Source organism: Neltuma alba, unplaced genomic scaffold, assembly GCF_004799145.2.
Source record: "Neltuma alba isolate B1F8T4 unplaced genomic scaffold, ASM479914v2 tig00000255_pilon, whole genome shotgun sequence".
NCBI lineage: Eukaryota > Viridiplantae > Streptophyta > Magnoliopsida > Fabales > Fabaceae > Neltuma > Neltuma alba.
The window spans coordinates 128,348-150,027 of record NW_021631979.1 but is presented as its reverse complement, the minus strand read 5'-3'; the positions used below and the strand labels follow the sequence as shown (position 1 = coordinate 150,027).

The 21,680-nt window shown below is 34.4% G+C and overlaps 2 protein-coding genes across 2 annotated transcripts; both read right to left on the bottom strand.

Moving 5' to 3' along the window:
- Nucleotides 1-3,164: 3,164 nt before the first annotated feature.
- On the bottom strand, nt 3,165-4,435 carry LOC114761832 (sentrin-specific protease 2-like). Its single transcript, XM_028951307.1, has 6 exons — nt 4,394-4,435; nt 4,220-4,301; nt 4,044-4,130; nt 3,708-3,974; nt 3,525-3,628; nt 3,165-3,430 (listed from the first exon to the last, which is right to left on the bottom strand). The coding sequence occupies exons 1-6, from the start codon at nt 4,417-4,419 to the stop codon at nt 3,223-3,225; spliced, it is 774 nt and encodes a 257-aa protein (XP_028807140.1). The 5' UTR covers nt 4,420-4,435; the 3' UTR covers nt 3,165-3,222.
- A 469-nt stretch (nt 4,436-4,904) lies between these two features.
- Nucleotides 4,905-7,439, bottom strand: LOC114762615 (uncharacterized). The gene is made up of 5 exons (XM_028952164.1): nt 7,414-7,439; nt 6,485-6,606; nt 5,306-6,156; nt 5,020-5,225; nt 4,905-4,932 (listed from the first exon to the last, which is right to left on the bottom strand). The coding sequence occupies exons 2-5, from the start codon at nt 6,522-6,524 to the stop codon at nt 4,905-4,907; spliced, it is 1,125 nt and encodes a 374-aa protein (XP_028807997.1). The 5' UTR covers nt 6,525-6,606; nt 7,414-7,439.
- Between the last annotated feature and the right edge of the window lie 14,241 nt (nt 7,440-21,680).

The following is a 21,680-nucleotide window of genomic DNA, read 5'->3' as shown; positions in this document are numbered from 1 at the left end:
ATGTCCTTATCTACTCTTACTCAGTTTTGCTACAGCTAAATTATCGATAACATTATCGATAATTTTAACTTGTTTGCTTAAAGAAGTTTTCACATAACGTGATCGATAAAGAGTCTGAAAATTAACATATTCGCATTAAGTTATGGTGAACCAATTTTCGATCAAGTTATCGATCACTGGTTTTTCGATAATATGATCGATCATTCAATTCCCCGGAATTCATGTTTTCACAAAACGTGATCGATAATCATTTCCTTTACCTTACAGGATTAAACTTCTTTCTTCACTATTATCGATCACTTGTTCGAATAGTTAATGATCGATCAACTGTTCGATCATTTCAAATAGCCTGTGTCTTTCTTTGATTATTTACATAACCATGTTTTATCGATAATATTATCCATCATACATTTATCGATAAGATGTTCGATCATCAATGACTGAAGCTTCATTTCAATAACATTTAAATTATCGATAATCTGTTCGATCAATTATATGTTCGATCACTTGTTCGATCATGCAATGATTTCCTCTTCCTATGATAATTCTTAAAGTCAATGATCCAACACTTGATCGATAATTTTAGTGATCTACTTCGAAAAGTCTTCATTCTGGTTATCGATAACTTGATCTATCATCAAGTAATCGATCACTTTTTCGATCAAACTAAAACCAGAATGACATTTTGTTCTTCTTACTGATAAATGATTTCGTCACAAATCCTTGAATGATAGATTAGCTTTCTTTCTGTATTCAAGATTAAAGCACTCACCACAAAACTCTCATTTGTTCTAAGTTTGAAATATGCAGATTAATGAAAACGAGTGCAACGGCTCTTCAACGGGATTACGTAGACTGCGACCTACAGTGTCAGAAACTCAGACGCATTAATGGCGGAGCCGTTAAAACCAGTGAAACACGCAAACGAAGTCACAACGGCTAGAAGCCCTTCCGTCTAACGGCTATTTAACGATATCAACTATAAAAGGCGCGAAGAGGCATTAATGAAGAGATTGAATACCTGAACTACCACCTGCGATTATTCAGTTACGCATTCAATACTCTGTTTTTCACATTACTACTGAGCATCAGTGTTTATCATTGAATTCACTCTGTAAGAGAGCCATTCACTACGTTTATTAAAAACTTGAGAGACACTCAAGAGTGTGGACTCTTGAGAGGGGTTGTATCCTTACGGGAGTAAGGGGGAGTGATTGAGCGATTCAATTACTGTACCGAGGCACCAAGAGCCCTGTCGATCTTGGAAAATAGTGAAATACTCAGAGGTGTTCTGGGGACTGGAAGTAGGTCACGTGGTTTAGACCGAACCAGTATAAATCTTGTGTCTCCTCTCTGCGGTTAAAATTTTCCTTACTCTGACTCTCTGTTTCATTCAATACTTGCACGCTTTTAATTTTAAATTTTTGTAACTCACCCAATTCACCCCCCTCTTGGGTGAGATTGTTTCTAACACCATATGTATGTCAAATGCAATGTTGAAGGTTGTCCATGGAGGATCAGTGCAAGAGCAGCTGTAAAGAGTACTCCAGCATTTTTACGTGTAACGATATTCAAAAGTGAGCATGTTCATAATGCCTAAGACAATCTTCATGTGACACATGGTAGATCAGCTAGCTTGACATCATCAATTATAATTGAAGAGGTTAGGGATCATATAGACATGCGTCCAAATGATATAAAAAAGAGGTTGGAAAGAGATTATGGTGTGAAGTTGACATATAAGCAAGCATACAGGGCCAAGGAAAAAGTGTTGGAGGACATACATGGCAGACCTGATCATTCTTACATGCTTATTCCATGGATATGTGACCGGTTGAAGGAAACCGATGACAAAACAGTGGCAAAATGGGTGGCTGCAAGGAACAACAGATTTGAGCGTGTATTCATAGCCTATGGGTGTTGTATAGAGGGTTTTATTGCTGGTGCTAGACATGTACTGTATATTGATGGAAGTCATTTAAGTGGACCGTATAAGGGGACACTACTTTCAGCGTCGGCTTATGATGCGGAGTGGTAAATGTCGTTACTCAAGTTGCAATTAACATTACCCATGTTGTCATTATCATTACGGGGGTAGTAAAATTTCCTGAACAATTTGATGCGTAAGTTTGACTTAAAGGAACTGGAAATGGGAAAAGCAAACTGGTAAATGTCATAACGGAAGTTGCAATTAACATTTCCAATGTTGTCATTATCATTACGGGGGTAGTACAATTTCCTGAAGAATTTGATGGGTGGGTCTCAGTTAAGGGAACCGCAAATGGGAAAAGCAGACCGGTAAAGGTCGTTACTCAAGTTGCAATTAACATTACCCATGTTGTCATTATCATTACGGGGGTAGTACAATTTCCTGAAGAATTTGATGCGTGGGTGTCAGTTAAGGGAACCGCAAATGGGAAAAGCAGACCGGTAAATGTCGTTACTCAAGTTGCAATTAACATTACCCATGTTGTCATTATCATTACGGGGGTAGTACAATTTCCTGAAGAATTTGATGCGTGGGTGTCAGTTAAGGGAACCGCAAATGGGAAAAGTAGACTGGTAAATGTCGTCACTGAAGTTGCAATTAACATTACCCATGTTGTCATTATCATTACGGGGGTAGTAAAATTTCCTGAACAATTTGATGCGTGGGATTGACTTAAAGGAACCGAAAATGGGATAATTTCCTAAACATGGGGATGCAAATGGGGAAACCATAGTGGTAAAGGTCATTACTATAGTTGCAATTTCCCTTAACAATGTTGTGATTTTCATTACCCAGGTTGTGAAATTCTGACAATTTATACGTGGGGACGAAAATGCAGTTGCAAAAAGGAATAGCGAGGTGGTAACAATCATTAAAAAAGTTGTAATTTTCATTACCAATGTTGTCATTCTAGCGAAAATGGATTCAAAAAAAGTGATTTGGGCTTGAAAGACTTCAGATGCAAATGGCAATAGCGATGTCGTAACTATCATTACAGAGGTTGCAATTCTCAATCCGAAAGTTGTTAATCCTATTACTTGTGTAGTTAACCTGGGTCCAAGTGGATGTAATTTGGGGCACAAATAATCAACTTGTGATTATCATCACGGAAGTCACATGGCATGTTGTAAATTTCATAACTCTTTTACTCAAACTTATTAAGACTTCAAGACTTCAAACTAACACTCCTTTTACAAATACTATATGCCTAATCTACATAATGTCTCCTCCTATCACAGATGGCGTCTTTTGGTCAGTGTGGTGGCTTGGGTTGATGAAAGCAAGCTTAATGCTTCATCACGTCTTGAATTAAGCTCATGATTCACTAGCCACCACATGAGGTTTCGTCGGAATTCAGCCACTTGTTCATCCGTATAGTGAAGTATCTCACCGGGCTTCCATTTACTCAACCATATTAATACATGAACACCGCAGTCTCGCCTGCACATCAAAACATACCAACGATGTAAAAGAATGAAAATAACACATTGGGCTACTTTGAGACGTAATAATATCAACAACATAAACCACTCACAGATTGTTTTGTTGCGGAACAGGAGCCCAAATGATATCACTCATTTTCTTCTTCCCAGTGGCATTAGGCTTAACTATCTCAATAATGTCATAAAATCTATTCCTCTACACAATATCATTACGCAATTGTAAATAAAAGGTAAATGAAATGTCAATCATAGAAGATGAGTTGCATTATCCTTACACATTCAGTGACGACGGTCGTCATGTCATCAATAATTACACCCTTCTTCTTGCTCTTCTTCTTACCCTCTAAATTTGGCTTCATTGAGTCCAGCACATAGAAATTCATTGTGCTAGGCTCAAGCACAACACAGAACCAGTGAGCGCCAACAAGTGTGGGTCCAAAGATCAAATCACATTCTCCTATGTTGTAGCCTACATTTTCAGGTAAAAATTGTTTCTTCCATTTTGTAGCATCCCACAGCTTTGGGTTAGCTGCCATTATTGCCTGAAACATGAACATTTTAGTCATTTATCAATATCAATCGACAAAAAACTAACATCTCAGCAAGCTTACCATAAAATCAGCATCAAAAATGTGCCGCTTCACCTGCCCTTCCTTCTCCATATCAGCCATTAGAGTCTTGCACACAGTTGACATCAGCTGTACGCAAAGAGATTATTGTTTTGATGAACCCAAAATGCAGCATCTACTAAACAATTAAATGACCTCATCACAAATATTCTACTTACCCGGTTACCTATTTTCTCAATTCCGCCAAGTGTCCTTAGCTGATCCCGAGTGATATCTTCATCAGAGATTTTCACCAAAGGCCTAAAAATATGTTGTCAATATCATTATGCATATAGTCAATTACCACAAAATTGTAATGAATATGATTACGTGGGTAGTGGATATGTACATACATGTCACCCTCCTTGCTTGAACACATACGGGAAACTATGTCATAAAACTGGTCCTTGTCATCCATGGGCCTCTTTCGCCTCTTAGTTGGCTTTGTCAAAATCCATGGAGAATTGATAGCGGATTTCATCTCCCTTTGCGATCTCCGGAGTTGACATCCCTTGTCCATGGGGGACAAGGGCAGGGGAGACTCCATAATTTCTTTGTCTGCACCTTCTGCTGCAACACCAATGTCATCACCCCTATCTGAGCCAGTTGCATCATCGTCTCCCTGACCATCTCCCCCGTGGAACTCATCTCTATCATCACCTTCGTCATCAGACTCATGTCCATCATGATCATGGGAGTCTTCATCGCCAAATGCATCATCATCTCCCTTATCATCATCTGGGACGTCAATAGGGTCCTCATCATCTGTGGTCACATTATTTTCCTCTATCCTTATCTGCACCTTATCTAGCTCATCTTCCATTGCACTTATAAGCCTCATAGTGCTTAATTCAATCTGAGCCATCAATCGTCCGTGCAACTTCTGTAACTCCTGCAGCAAACAATTTAAAATGAGTAAACACTTTTTTCATGAGATTATTTGCTAATGAGAATGAAAATTAGTAATGAAAGCACATACCGGGTGTAAATGAGCCACACTTCTGCGTTTTCCTTCATCCTTCCCACTTCTATCCATACTTCCCTTGCCCTTATACAGTAAACCCTCTTGCTTTCCCTCTCCTCCTTTTCCAGCTTCCTTATCCTCTCATCAGTCCAGAATTGAATGGCATTTAGGGACCCTCTCTCAACAGTTTTGGATAGTGGGAAGTGCTCAGCAAAATATAACTACAATAGTAAATCATTAACTTGCCAATTCCACAAATAAAGAAAACAATAACTTAGAAGCATAAGTCAGAAATACATACCAACAGGAGGTAGATGCATCCTCCCACATTGCAGCTTCCTTCATCTTCATCTTCGTCTTTCTTTGCTTTTGTGTATACTTTCACATAATCTCCCATCTCTTTCCACAAGTGCTTCACAATGTACGTGGCCCAATCAAATTGGTGAAATCCCTTCATGGTACAGCACATGACTCTTATTAGCTTGTCACTCACAGTTGTTTGTGAAGTAGGAGTTAAAAAACTCCCAAGTGTGTACAGCATAAACAGGAACTCAAACTCATCTTTCTTCTGCCCAGATTTAATGTCATTGAGTATCTTCGTATAAGGGACTTTACCAAATTCCTCCTTCAACCTCTGGTATGTCTCATCATCATCACATACGTCCATTTTTACCTTCTCCCCTGTGTGGGGTACACCCAACAAGTTTGCAACATCATTTGCTTCTATTTCCTTTATTATCCCTCTTATTAGAAATTGATGGGTAGGCGGATCATATGCTCGGAGAACACATACTATGAGGTCACGAGGGAGTCTCTCACATCCAATGTCAAGTAAATGGCCAAAGCCTAAATTTTGTACCCTCACTTTCAAATCTTCATCATCTTTTATGAAGTCCACTAATGACTTAAATTGCCGAACCGAGCAACGAGTGCTAAAAGCCACTTTTTTCTTCCTCTTCTTCTTCATCCCTTCCTTTCTTGATTGCTTCACCCTATCACTGTATTTCTTCTGCTCCTCTGGTGTCAACTGCTTCCATGCCTTTGATGCCTTTTTCGCTTGTTCAGACATATTCTTAAACTTCTCCCCACCCTTAAGAAATTCTCGTCTAAACAACATGTAGCCATTCTTCACTTCTTCACTTGGCCCTCCTTCTACAACAAGCATAAATCACTAAATCTGGTCAGTTGAACAGCTCAACTTTCTTTGCATTTCAAAAAAGTTGTCATTACCATTTCCAGTGTAGTCATTCACATTATAGGTGTTGTTATTTAGCCACAAAATGAACCTCGACTATTTACTACTCATATAACTAAATTTGCTGATCACGTAATGAATGTTATTGCTTCTTTCTCACTTCACAGAACAGAGCAGAAAATAGAGACTAATGACATAATACACTTTAACAACAAACTAAAAACAATCTAACTTACCAAACCTATATAACTCAACCACTTAATTCCTATTACAACTGCATATTACCGTTTGTCGCAGTCACAGTTACTTCGCCAACCTCCTCCATGACAGCAATGCGATTGATGCTTCTCAGCACTTCAGCGACCTCTACCTCTTCAATCCTCAAACCAGCAGATTAATCTCTACCTCTTCAATCCTCAGACCAACAGATTCAAAAATAAATGAATATGCATTAAAAGTGATTCTTTCTCGATGAAATGTTACAAAATTTGTATCTTCAAGTAACTTATATTATGGAAATTACTACTACACAGTGCCACAGATGACCAAGTAAATTATACCAATACATAAGAAGGCCACAAAGGTTATTCTCACTTGGTACATACTGAAATGAATATGCATGTTCATCCCCAGGTAAATTGCACCGCTAAATGACTGAGGTTATGCCCATTAGGTAGCTATATCTTCAAAATAGAGTTCTACCCACGAAAAGTCACCCTTTTCAATTTATTTTACAATGTTAAATTTGCATAACTAATATGGGGATACAGTTGAACTCATTTTAGTCCCATACACAATGCTAAAAATGTGCAATGCCCATTACATGAACAGACCAAACAAGGGGGCGGAAACAAGAAGCATCCTGGCTCATGTGCGACAGTGGTCTCAATTTATGGGCATCTAAAAAGTAGTGTAGCAATCATAAACACACACGTATATTATGCCTTCCAACATTACAGCAACACAGCAATCAGACAACAACAATCAGAGAGATATCTCGTCAAACATGGACCGAGTTATATGAATCAGAGCAAGCAAGCAACTTCTGTAATTCCGTCACACACAGAAGCACCGACTTTTAATCTAATCTACCTTTACATTCCATTTTAAGCCTTTACCATTGCTTCCCCCTTTACAACCAACATTCACCGTTTTCCCTAAATTAAAACACTCCAATCAGACAAGCACAAGACGGAGACATTTGGGTGGCTTACCGGGGTCCGAACGAATATCGACTTCTTCATCAACCGGTGACGACCTTACAGGTGCTCTCCCTTGAAATCTCTCTCTCTAGCCACCCCCTCTCCCTTCTGAAGATTGAAGTTTCTCACTGGTTTATTGCTTCTCACTACGACCCACGGAAAAGACGAAGAAGCCGGACGCTATTCACATTCCTCGTTCACAGTTCCTCAACCATGGCAATGTGAGACTTGCGACAACCATATGCAGTTTCGCCGAGTGCAATGTCAGAGTTCGGAGAACCCTATGGTCTATGCAGTTTCGCCGAGTGGAGAACCGCCAACCAAACTCCAGTTCCGTTGCACAATATCCCGCCCTCTGATTCCCGAAAAAATTAAGGGCATTTCAGTCTTTTTGGCGAATTATTCAAATTCCAGATTGATACCCCATGCCCATTTTGTCATTTCAGTAATTTACATACCCATTTTGTCATTTTAGAATTCAACAGTCATTTTCTTGTCATTTTCCCAAACTTAAAACTATTCTAAAATTCTAAGGCTACCCTCTAAACTAAAATTACATAAATATATTATCTCTTCCAAATTTTGTTATTTATAATGGATATAATATTATTTTGAAATTATAATTTACATATAAGACTATTTAAATTTAATAACTTAAGTAAATATATTTTCTTTATTACCCAAAAATCTAAATATTTCATATTAAAATCTTAATTATTTATTATAGTCTCATTTAAAATTTTTCTAAAACCAAACAACTCTTTTGAATTATAAATAAAATGTAATTTTATCTAATTTCATAAAATTCTCAATTTACGATTTTTCAAGCCCTCAGAAATCATTTCATAAATATATCTTTAACCTATTCAATACTTAAACCAATTAAAATCTCAATAATATACTAAATAACTCAAATAAATTATTTAACTTAAATTTAATTAGTAAAAACATTCTATATGTCATTGAATAACAAATTTGTCAACTAAAATCTTAATTTAAAATTCTCAAAACATTCATTAAACAAATACAAACTTATTAAATTTCTTTAATAATGTATCTTTAAATTTCTACGGTCATATATTGTCAAAATTCTATATTTACTCCATACCCAAATGATAAAATTTTCTCTAAACATTATAATGAAACTAATAATATAAATCTCTAAATATATAGAAAAATACTCAAAAAATTTTGATAAAAAGAAGTGTTTTTGTGTACCTAAATGATCCTCAAATTTTGCCTTATTCTCCGGACAACATGTACTTTCACTTTCTCTTGATTTTCCTCTCTACCTCTCGCTCTCTCTTTCTCTTCTCCTGCTCTCTCATTATCTTCCATCTCCCCTTCTCTTTTATTCTATTTTTCCTTATCTTCCAACCACCCCTCTTTCCATTTTCTTCATTCTTCATTTAATACTCCCCCAGAATTCTTCCTTCATCCGTTCCTTCCTTTCTTTTTCTTCCTCTATTTAATACTCCTCCACTTTTCCAACTTTCTTTACACCACCCCCTACTTTTCCACTGTCGGTAAAAGGGGTGGGTTTTTTTTAAAATAATAATAAGATATTATTTTGTATATTCATATATTTTTTTAATTAGAATTTGTTTAAAAAATAGTATGTTACATATAAAATTTAGTCTAAAAGTAAGGTGTGACAATCCTCACCCTCCATATATGGCACCATTTGAGTCAGAAACATGGGAGAAAATTTAGCCCCACCATGTTTATGGCTACCACACTGTATAATTTCACGTAATCAGTTAAATTTTTCTCTGATCCTGTTAAATTCATTGTCTCTAAAAATTCTTTTCCTTACACCAATATCTTCCTTTTGATGAGAAAAGGTTTCCTGAATTTTCTTAGATTTTATTTTGGCTAATAACTCCTCCAATTGAATTTTCCCGAAATTGGCCCTTTCCAATGTAATTTCAAGCTTTAAATAATTTAAAGCTAACCTTTATATCTCTAGAGGATGGAAATAATTTTAAAATTTATAATAAACTTTTAAATAATTTTTCAAATTTTTTTATGAATTATTGAGGCCCCTATATATTTTAAATAATTCAATTTGTATAATTTTTTTAATTAGCTAAAATTCCAAGAAAGTATAGAAAATTCTAAAATAAATTAGTTTCATATTATTTTCATCTTTCAAATCTCAAATACTATTCCGTACCCTTTAGTCTATTTTTCATGATTTCTTTATAATTTTCTAGAATTTCAAATCTATATTCCTACTTTGTTCAATATTGACCAAATATTTCAAAAATGACTATATGGTCTCGGTCTAGTTTCAATTTAAAGGTTATGTCGTCTATCTATTGGCTATCCTGCTTAACCCATGGTTATTTTATATTCTTCACTTTCAAGGCTAAAATTAATAGGATGCGGCACGGTTCACGAAACAAGCCCATGGATTGAAAATTTAAAATTTGTCTTTTAGGTTACTATTCACTTGTAAATTTCAGATTTTTTATCTAACTTAAAAAATTCATAACTAGTTATAAAAAAATTGTATTGGGGTGGTTCAAAATCTTATTTAAAGCTCTTTCAATTCTCTACAGGAAAAAAATATGAATTTTAACTTAATCCTTGCCAATTCATACAGTTAATTTGTGAAAGTTTATTGTTCATTTGGTCAAAACTATATTTTCAAGATTCTCTAGTCTACCTTTGAACAATCATAACTTTCGGCACACAGATTCAATTTAGGTAGTCTACCATTTGTTTTAAAGCTTAAGACGTGCTCTAGGTGCTCAACAAATTTTATGGGCAGATTTGTTCATTTGCCTTACTTTTACTCTGCCAATTATAGATGTCGTCATCATTATTTGACATCTCATAACATTGTGAGGTATGTTCATATATACTTCAACATAAGGGCTACATTAATTATATAAGATTAATCATCACATTCTTCTCTTATTTCTTTGTCCTCCTTCAAGCATTCCTCCTCTTTCGGATATCATACCTATTATGGTTGGTCAAGGGTGGGTAAGATTTGGGAGAATCTCAACAGCAAACAATAACTACCCAAATATACATGGCAAGCTTGGCATTCATAACATGCTTGCAACTTGATATTTTTATAACATAATATATTTGGAAATCACCATGCATCTATTATAAAACATGTAGGCCTCATCATGCATTCATTATAAAACACGTAGGCCTATGGCATACCTTAAACATATTCACAATCACATGCATGAGTTCATAAAATCATATAAACATGAAACATGCCATATATGCAAGCAAGTACCAAGCATATAAGAGTAGGGTAAAGTTTGCTACATTGTGTCTTTAAACTTTCTCTTTACTTCCTCCTGCTCCCTTTGCTTCCAACCATTAAGATTACTTAATCAAGTTTTCCTATTTATCTTTCTTGATGTCACATGGCCCTAGTCACATTAACGCATCAATGACCAACTCATTAGGACCATAGTAATCCCTAATAACTCTTACTTTCAAACTTGATTCCTCTTTAACACTAACTTTTCACTTTCTTATTTTTAATTTCTAAAATGATTCTCTTGACCATTTCCCACTCAATTTTTCATTAGGAATCCAAAACTGAGTTTGGATTTAACAAAATCCAATTCCTTCCCCTTGAATTCCATGTGGCTGAAAGGTATGCCTTTAGGGTCTAAAGATTCCATTTTCAATTCTAATATTTTCAAACTTACGTTTTCCACATAATCCTATAAAATTTTTCATTCTAAACTCATTGGAAGCATTAAAATCATCAAAATTCATTCCTAAGGCATGAACCCTAGCTTGGAAGAAACCCTTACTTAAGTTACATAATCATAAAATCTTTCACAAATCATGCAATAACCACTTGATTCTCATTCCTTTCAAGCCTTTAAACATTATTCTAACATCAATTTTATCTTCCCCATAGCTTATCAATTTCGTGCAACCCCTTTACTAAGGGTTTCAAGCTTCTAAAACCATTAAAACCATAACCAAACTCAAAAGACATAAAGCAAGTGAAACTACATCAAAAACCATGATCTTACCTTGTCTTGGAGCTTAGATTTGCCTTGAACTTTATGATCTTCTTCTTCTTCCTTTTCCCCTAAAAAAATTTTTGTGCTCCACCCCTTGACTCTCCTCTCGACTGAAATCCTTCAATAAATAGGAGGGGAAGGGTATTTATAATGCCATTGTTACCATTTACCATGGTTAAACTAATTCACCTTTACCATGACATGTGTCACATGATCAAACCTCCTTCCTTATGATCTTTCCCAGTTTAATCAAGATTGACAAGTGTCTCATGATATCACCTTGCCTTACATCATCACTTACATGAAGTATGCCATGTGTTTCTTAATTAAGGCAAAGTTCATGATTTTACCACATGTTATGATCAACTTGCCGAGTGTCTTCTTGTAACATTTTCACCAATCATAAGTTATACATATGGAGTGAAAGAGGAGAAGAAAAAAGAATTGGAAAGCTTCTCCAACAAGCTTCCAAGCTACCGGTCTCATTCACCCTTATTGGTCTTTTTTTTTCCCACATGCTTTCTTGAAATTTCTAAGCAATGGGAGAGCTTCCCTTTTGGTGCCAATATGGAGGAGCAAAGAGGAAAGTAGTTAGCTCCATAGACTAGCCACTTAGGCTCACTAAGTCACACTATAGAGATTTTACTATATTGGGTAGACAAAGGACTATCTAAAACCAACCTGTATTGCGTTTTGATTCCTCTACTATACATAAATATTTCCTGGTGACTTATTAGATGACTCAATGGAGTCATAAATGTGTTTTGATGACTCAACATACTAACTCAATGCTTTCATAAAATATCTTGGATATTTTCTAACTTTGTCTCCTATTTAGGGGTAAAAATTGTTTAATATTTAACTAAATCATTTTATTCAATCCAGAGCTCCAAAATTTATCTGTTCATATCATAAAATTTTTCCAATTCTAGGAAAATTCTGTGAATTTTCTCAGACTATAACTTGGCTCACAGGCATTTCTTTTTACATTTCTTGTAAAATGGCCATAAATTGCTTAACTAGCTTTTAAATATTCTTAGAGTCATTTTTTTGGCCTTCTGGGGATTAGACTAATTTTATAACTTTTTGTAGCCTCTTAACTCGTGGATCCCTATTTTTACTTACTTTTCTAAGGTTTCCTCACACATCAAATAATTAAATCTAGCTGTATACCTCTATTACACCTTACTTTTAGACCTCATTTTACCTCAATTGGACCATTTAGAATCATTCCTTATGGCCTTAAGTTGGAAAATTTGAACTTTAAAATTCCATAAATTCATGTTACTATTCATTGAAACCCTAACAAAGGCCAAATTTTAAAAATTCATGACTAATTTTAGAAAAATTAAAATGAAGTGGTTTCAAATTATACTTAAAGATCTTAATGCCATCTTTAAGGGAAAAATATCTTAGGTATCCAAAATTTACCAATCAGTCCCAGATTTCATGTAAAGTGAAACTATTCATATGGTCCATTTTAATTTTTTAGAATTTATGCTTAATTTTGGAAGTGCATAACTTTTTTATACAAAACTCTAAATTTAGTGAAATACCACTTTTTTTAAAGTTAAAACTATGATCTATAAGTCTGTCAAATTTTAGCCAAATTCTCAATCAATTGCACAGAATCCTGTTGGTCAAACTTTACCCTTAAAAAGTCAACTTTTAACCCCTTTAATTACCATTCTTGGTTATTCTTCCCTTTTTAATCCATGTAACCATTCCAATCACATAATCCATGCCAAACATGATTTCTTAATCGAATATTAACATGTATACCACTCTTTGATCATTAATACAAATATTCAACATAATCCATAACAATTCATAATAATTACAAATATTGTTTCAAGAGGCATAACAACTAATTATCTCCCAAAATGATCTCCTTTTCCTTATCCTTGCTTGATCCAACCCCTAGTTGGTGAATGTTAAATGTAAAAGAATGAGATTTCATGAAAAATCTCAGTAGTAATGAATCATAATAATCATGTTAATCATGCTTTGCAAAAATGTGCTATGTTATCATAAAAATAACATCATTATGCAATATTTTATATGCATATCATTTGCCATGGAAAGAGAGCAATCAATCAAGCCATTGTACCATTTGTCATAACATATTGCCAAGGCATATTCAACATAGAATTCCATACATAATCACCTCATTTGCTCAATCACATCATGGCACATAAGTCAAATAACACAAACACATTTAAACAAGCAAGAAAATATTCAAATTATGAGTTCAATGCCATGTCTTGATTATTTATTCAATTCGGCCTCTTTGGTATGATTGTGCTTCTCTTTGATTTCTTGTAAAATGCCTATCAATCCAAGCATAAACACATTTCAAATTACTAACAATTCAAGCATAAACACTAATGCTTGACATTAAACTCAATTAAACCCCTTTCTTCTTGATTTTTGACATAATTATTTTCTCTTTGTTTCAATCAATCTCTTGAGTCATTCCTACACAATTTTTCATGTAGAATGCAAATATCAAATTAGATTTAACAAAATCACATTCCTTCCCCTCCAAATAGAGTTGACCAAATAGGGTGATATTAGGTTCCAAAATTTTCATTTTTTATTTCAATGATTTTAAACACTTTTTGTCAGTGTTTTCCTACACAAAACACCTTTTAAACTCATTAGAATTATCAAATCACATTGAAATAGTTTTTAACATGAAAATTACATAGTGGCTGAAATGCCTCCTATAAACCCTAACTTTGGTTTTCTTCAAAAATTCAATCCAAACATCAATTAAACATGCAATTCCAAGCTCATATTCATGGTTTCTATCCTTCCCTAGACCATTCATGAACTGGCCAAAAATGGGTAGCACCACACTTAAGGATTTGTCATGAAATCTTAATCAAATCAACCCTTAAATCTAAACAAAATCAAGCTTAGACATACCTTACTGGACCCTTGCTTGATGCTTGATGATTTTCCTTTGATTTGGAGGGTTTTAGGTGCTATTTAGAGGTGAGTTTTTAATTTGATAGAATTTTTCCTAATTTTTCTATTTTGGCAGAATTTAGTGTATTTAGGGGGTATTTATAGAGCTCCAAATTTGACCCCAAGCCCTCCAAAATAGTGCCATCTCCTACCACCTAAGAAGCCATGTGTGTCTCATCATATGCTCTAAAATTCATATCAAGCCAAGTGTCCCTTCTCCTTAATTTTTCTTTTGAATTTTAGGCTTGAATTGGGGTTAAACTTTTTGCCAAGAAGGGGTGTGGGATGCACAAAATTTTTAGGCCCTCTTGACCTAATATGAAACTCAAAATTGATTTAAAAAGGAAGAAGAAGTGTGGCCCAATCATAAATATCAATTTCTAGCTAAAACTCACTATTTCGATTACTATTTTCAAAAATAGTTCTGGTTCTCCAAAAATTTATTTCTCTCTATCAAAAATAATATTTTAATCTATAACATCTGTCTAAAAAATTTTAGAATTTATCTTATCCTCTAACTATTTATTTTGAATTTTCTCCAAAATAAGGCTTTATTGATAAGATTTCAATGATAAATATTCTAAAATTAATTCCTACACTTTCAAGGCCTAGAATCAATTTTATAAATTCAAATAAATCCTTAAATAATTTTTTTTTAGGAATTGTTGAGACCTCTACATATTTAAAATAATTATTTTTGCTTAATTTTTACTATTTTTCCTAAAAAATCTCTGTTTTCAGGAAATTCTGTGATAAGTTATTTTCTTTCCATTTTCACCTTCAGGGCTTTAATTGAGATTCTAAAACCTCTAATTTACCTTTTTATAAATTTTTGAAATTTTCTATAATTTTTCTCAAAATTTCCAATTTTATCCTTCTTAGACTGATAATTTCAAAAATATCAGTTTGAACCTTTTCTAAATTTTATGTTATGCCTAGCTTCATCAGCCAGTCTACTTGTCCTATTGGCCCTTGACTTAATTTTTTATACCCATTTTCAAGGTTAGATTTTGCGGGATGTGACAACCTCAAAATAAGTCATAATCTTGGAAATTTTCTTAAAGTAATCTTTAGGGTATTTTCATCATTTCTCTTCACAAAAAGACTTTTAAACGTCATTTCTCATTTTTTGGGATTTTCTGGGATTTTTAGACAATTTTTATTTTTACTCTTTTCTATTTGAAACTTTTCAAATTTACATTTAAGACTCTACTTAGGTTTAGTCTCAGGAATCATATCATTGAGGTCTCTATTATAACCTCTAGCCTACTTTCATCTTCGTTTGTCATACTAGGCTCTTGAGACTTTATCAAAATCTCTATCTTTCTCATCTCTTAGTTTCTCAAAACTTTTACTTTATAATTCAGTCCTTGGGAATCCTCTCGACCTTCCAAGGAACTCCCGAAACTTCTACCAAATACAGTTTAGTAGCTCATCCATTCTAGGCTATTTTTTGCACTTCTAGGCCCAAAATCTGGAATGTTACAGTCAACATTTAGGAAGGCCAATGAGTAAAAGGTCGATTCTGTCGCACCTTACTTATATAGTACCTTAGAGTCTATTTAGAATCATTTTAGACCACTTTCGATGGCCTTGAACTCAAAATTATGCAATATGGATGCAAATTTTCAAAAATTTACAGTTCACTGCCTATTTTCTAGATTACAGGTCTAAATTTGAAAATTTTGGTGTTCTAAAATTCCATAAAAATCTCTTTCAATGCTCTTTAAGGAAAAAAATATCCAATTGGACTTATATTTGGCCAATTCGTACAGTTTAATCAATAAAAATTACTATTTATTTGGTAAAATCTGAAACTTTCAGATTCTATGCCTCAACTTTTAGATTTTATGCCTCAACTTTGGAAATTCATATTTTCTTGTGTACATATCTAATTGAGGTGATCTACCTGTCATTTTAAAACTTGGGACGTGTACTATAAGCGTGCCAAATTTTTGAGTTTTCTGAGCCACCCAGTTGAGACTACAAAAGGGAGTTTTCTCTATTCTCTCAAAATCCTTGAGTTGATCCCTTCTATTGTTCAACCCCTAACCCTTGAACTAAACTCATTTCCTTCTAATCTTAAATATACATTTCTCAAGCATGATAAACACTTGCCTGTGATTATTTCAAATGCGTTATCTCCTGATGAAAAGGCTAAGTTGCTTTGTGTTCTTAAGAAGAACAGGGAGGCAATTGGGTGGACATTAGCTAATATTCTTGGGATCAATCTAACTATTTATACCCATAGGATACTACTTATTGAGGACTCTAAACTTGTTAGACAACCCCAGAGGCGTCTTAACCCATTGATCCTAGATGTTGTGAGAAAGGAAGTCACCAAATTTTTAAGTGCAAGGATCATATATCCTATTTCTGATAGTGAGTAGGTTAGTCCAATTCAGTTAGTACCTAAGAAGAGTGGGTTGACTGTAGTTAAGAATGACAATGATGAGTTAATCCCCACTAGGGTTTAGAATTCATGACGAGTATGTATTGATTATAGGAAGCTTAATGAAGCTACTAGGAAGGATCATTTCTCATTGCCTTTTATTGATCAAATGTTAGAGAGATTAGTGGGGAAAAGTCATTACTACCTCTTAGATGGGTTCTCTGGATACTTTCAAATCTTATAGCTCTAGAGGAACAGGAGAAGACCATGTCTTTTGGTCTTTGTGATGGTCCTCGTACTTTTCAGCTCTACATGATGTCTATATTTTATATTTTTCTTGAGCATTGCATAGATGTTCTTATGGATAATTTTACTATCTATGGTGAGACATTTGATGCTTGTTTATCTAGTCTTGATCAAATCTTGGCTTGATGTATTAAGAAAAAGCTTGTTTTAAATTATGAGAAATGTCATGTCATAGTAACTCAAGGCATCGTACTATGACATGTGACCTCTAAAGATGGTATTCCGATTAACAAGGAAAAAGTTGAGGTTATTTCTTTCTTGCCCTACCCTTCTTCACTTAAGGACTTGAGATCATTTATAAGGCATGTTGTTTTCATCATTGATTTATAGAAGATTTTAGCAAATTATCTTTGCCTTTGTCAAAGCTTTTTCAAAAGGATGTTAACTTTGTTTTTGATGATAACTACAAGTATGCATTTGATGAACTGAGACATAGACTGACTACTCCTCCTATTTTGACTACCCCTAATTGGGTAGTTGCTTTTGAACTATCTTTTAATGGTTCTAATAGTGCTATTGGAGCAATGCTTGGCCAAAAAGATGGTAAGGTCTCTAAGGTCATTTCCTCTACTATAAAAACTTTGAATGCTGCTCAATGTAATTATATAACTGCTAAGAAAGAGTTGTTTGCTATTATGCTTGTTTTGGATAAATTTAGTCCCTATTTGATCAATTCTAAGGTTGTATTGTTCACAAACTATACAACTATTAGTTACTTGTTTAAAAAGCTACAGTCTAGGCCTAGACTGCTCTGCTAGGCTCACTCATACAAGAATTCGACATTGAAATTAAGGATCAAGTTGGAGTAGAGAATCATGGTATAGATCACCTCAGTTGACTTTCCAGTGATACAAGGGGAGTAGATTAGTTTATGATGACTTTCCTAATATTGCTCTATGTGTTGTGGGTTTGAAAGAGCCCTAGTTTATTGACTTGGTTAATTATTTAGCATTAGGACTGATTCCTAACTATTTGTCTCTGTTTTGGGTGAAGAAGCTCAAGAAAGAAGCCCAATACTATGTAGGATGAACCACACATATGGAGAATCTACAATGACCAAATCATTAGAAAATGTGTACCAGAGATAGAATTCTACTCCATCCTTTCTGCTTGCCATTCATTTTGTTGTGGTAGATACTTCAGTGCTAAAAAAACCTCTAGGAAAGTGCTAGATATTGGATTTTATTGGCCAACTTTGTTTAAGAATGTTTATTTGTATTGTAAGGCCTATGATAAATGCCAGAGATTTGGGGGCCTAGGTAAAAGGCATGAGATGCCACAGCACCATATGTTATTTAGTATAGTAGTTGATGTTTTAGGAATTGATTTTATTGGCCCTTTTTTACTGTCTACCGGTTTTACTTGCATCTTATTAGTAGTAGATTACTTATCTAGGTGGGCAGAGTCTATCCCTATTCAGGGTACCAAGGGCTATAATAACTGACAGAAGTACCCATTTTTGGAAACAAATTATTGATAGTTTGCTTGCAAAGTTTGGGCTTATTCATAAAAATCAACTACTTATCATCAATAGACGAATGGGCAAGCAGAAGTTTCCAATAGAGAAATCAAGCAGATCTTAGAAAAGATAGTGAAGTCTTCAAGAAAAGATTGGAGCTTGAAGTTGGAAGAAGCATTGCAGGCATACAGACTGCCTTTAAAATGCCGATTGGTATGTCTCCATACTAGCTCATTTATGGCAAAGTGTGTCATATTCCTGTTGAATTGGAGCATAAGACCTATTGGGCAATGAAGATGTGCAACAAGGACCTACAGGAATCTAGTATGGAAAGGAAGTTACAATTACAAGAATTGGAAGAGAAGCGGTTAGACACTTATGAGAACTCCTGCATTTATATAGAGAAAACCAAGTAGATTCATGACTAGAAGATATTGTGAAAGTATTTTTCAAGTTGGTGACCAAGTACTACTTTTCAAAGCTTGATTTGTACTCAAAACAGGGAAGTTTAAGACCCACTGAGATGGGCCATACAAAGTCACCAAAGTATATGAGTTTGAGATAGCAAAGCTACTTGATGAGGCTAGTGGATCAAAATTCAAAGTCAAGAAACATCTCCTCAAGCTTTACCACAACAGTGCAAAACCTCCATCAGGCCAAGTTGTCCCTTTCCTCTCTCTATCTCTCATATCATGTATATGTTTGCTTGTGAAATGTTTTGAACATGAATGTTTGGGATAAGTGTGAGGGGAGGGTTATTCCACCAGTAGTAGTTAGGATTAGTTTTTCTTTCTTGTTAGTTAATAAATACTCCTTGCTCTCTGCTTCATCCACGTAACACTTAGTCTTTATTGTTTTATTGATCACGACTCCACATTATCTTTACTTAACTCTTGATGAAGCTTAGTCGTTATGGGCTCTAAAAAAATGAATAGTTTTGGATAGGAATGCACTATAGGGGCACGATCCGAGTTGTGTTGACTTTGAGGAGCTTAACTTGTTCCAATGCAATCTAAGTGACAAAACCATGTGAAAAGATAAAATCGGGGGGATTTTAAAACTGAATTAAATTTCAATGAAATCAAATAGGAAGTAGAAAAGTCTTTTTGGTTTTTTTTCTTTTAGTGAATCAGAACAACAGTGCAAGAAAGCAATCAAAAGGATAGTTTGTAAATTTAATTGATAAAAATACCTCTTGGAGAATTGATTAAGCCTTCATCACCTCAAATTATGGTAGGAGTTTTCTTGAAAACCAAACTTAACTAGTTTGGAAAACCTTCCAAACTTAGGAATATTAGTGTGCAGAAACCTTTGACCCAAAGATTCACAACATAACTAACCATCCTCACAAATGCACACTTGGCGAGATTGATGCAATGGTAATACACTTGAACACAATAACCAATTATGCTAACAGGGCACCACACTTAATCAAAACTGAATTTCGATTGAACAACAATCAAATTCACAAGACTAAATATAGAATTCTTATTACAAAATGAATACCAAGGCATAAATTCTCAGAATCCAATCGAAAATAACAAGTTCATAATATTGAAGTTTAGCTTTAACAACAACACAGAAATTCTAACCTAGAACAACTAAAATGCTATTAAAGTAATAGAAAAGATGAAGTAAAACTCCTCAAATTAAGCCAAACTCAAGCCCCCATCAAAACACCTTAGGGCAAAACGTCCTAGCCTCTCATAACCTTACAAACAGCTCCTCTAAGCTCTGAAATCATAGCACTAGCCATAACAGATGAAGGTGGATGATGGATGATGCAGAAAACTGATGGAATGAGGTGGAAAAGGGGTGAAAATTAGTGGAAATCAAGAGGAGAACCTCAAGAACCCTTGAAGAACCCTAGGAGACAAAAATGGGAGTGTGTAGACGGTGAATGGCAGCTGGCTCCTGTGATATGTTTCCGAAAATCACAATCTGAGGTGTAAAACCTAATTCTGTGTCAGCATCCATTTTGTCATGACTAAACCTCCATTTCGTCATGACTAACTGATAAAAATGAACAGCTACATTTAGTTGGCCCTTTTCTAGAATTCTTGCAATCTATTGGGCCTTAACTGTAATTTCCTCAAACTTAGGTCCTTTGGAGATAACTTTCGCTTGACTCTTGACCTGAAAATCAAATTAAGCAATTGTAATATCCAATTCGATTTCATAAATGATGATTGATTAAAATGATGCATAATTTGACAATTTTGCCCCTATAAAGTATTTAATAAGAATTCAAATCCATAGTTATAGATGACTAAAATTCATATCAAAACATGCATTTTAAACTAATTGATTCATCTAAAAACATACAATTAGACATGAATTAATACAGTAAAACTTGGTCAAATCAACTCCCATCTCCTCTCTCTCTAGTGAAGATGATGTGTTGTGCTTTAATTTTAAATTTGACTTTAGAACTTCCACTTCACATGCGAGTTTAGTAAGGATAGTGTGCTTTGAAATACATTGAGGACAATGTATTAACTAAGTATGGGTGAGGACCTCCGTGTTCTATATTTGTGGGTCCTTCTGTTTCATATTGAAATCCCTTGATTAATTGAATCCTACTAATTTTGTTGCTCATTGTGCCCTCTACTTAGACTGTTACTACTCGATTTTGAAAGAAAAAGGGACTTTCACTTATTCAATTTTGACTTAAGCTTATCCATGATTGAATGTAATGCTTTGATTTATAATACTCTTACAGGTAGCAATTTGAGTAGTTTGATTAATGCTCTGTGATTAGTTTGGTGTCTAGCCAATATGAGTAAGTATAAGAGAATAAACCTTGTTGGAAAATCTTTGAGTCTAAATCCATTTTTGTGTGATTATCCACGTAGTTTGTTATTGTCACACCTTACTTATATAGTACCTTAGCATTCATTTAGAACCATTCCAAACCACTTTGGATGGTCTTAAGCTTAAAAATTTTAATTTGGACGTTAATTTTCAGAAAATTACTGTTCACTGTCCAGTTTTCAGATTATAGGTCCAATTTTGAAAAATCATAACTAATTCCAGAAAAATCGTATGGAGGTGTTCCAAAATTCTACAGAAAGCTCTTTCAATGCTCTTTAAGGAAAAAATATTCAACTGAACTCATCCTCACTTAAAACGTACA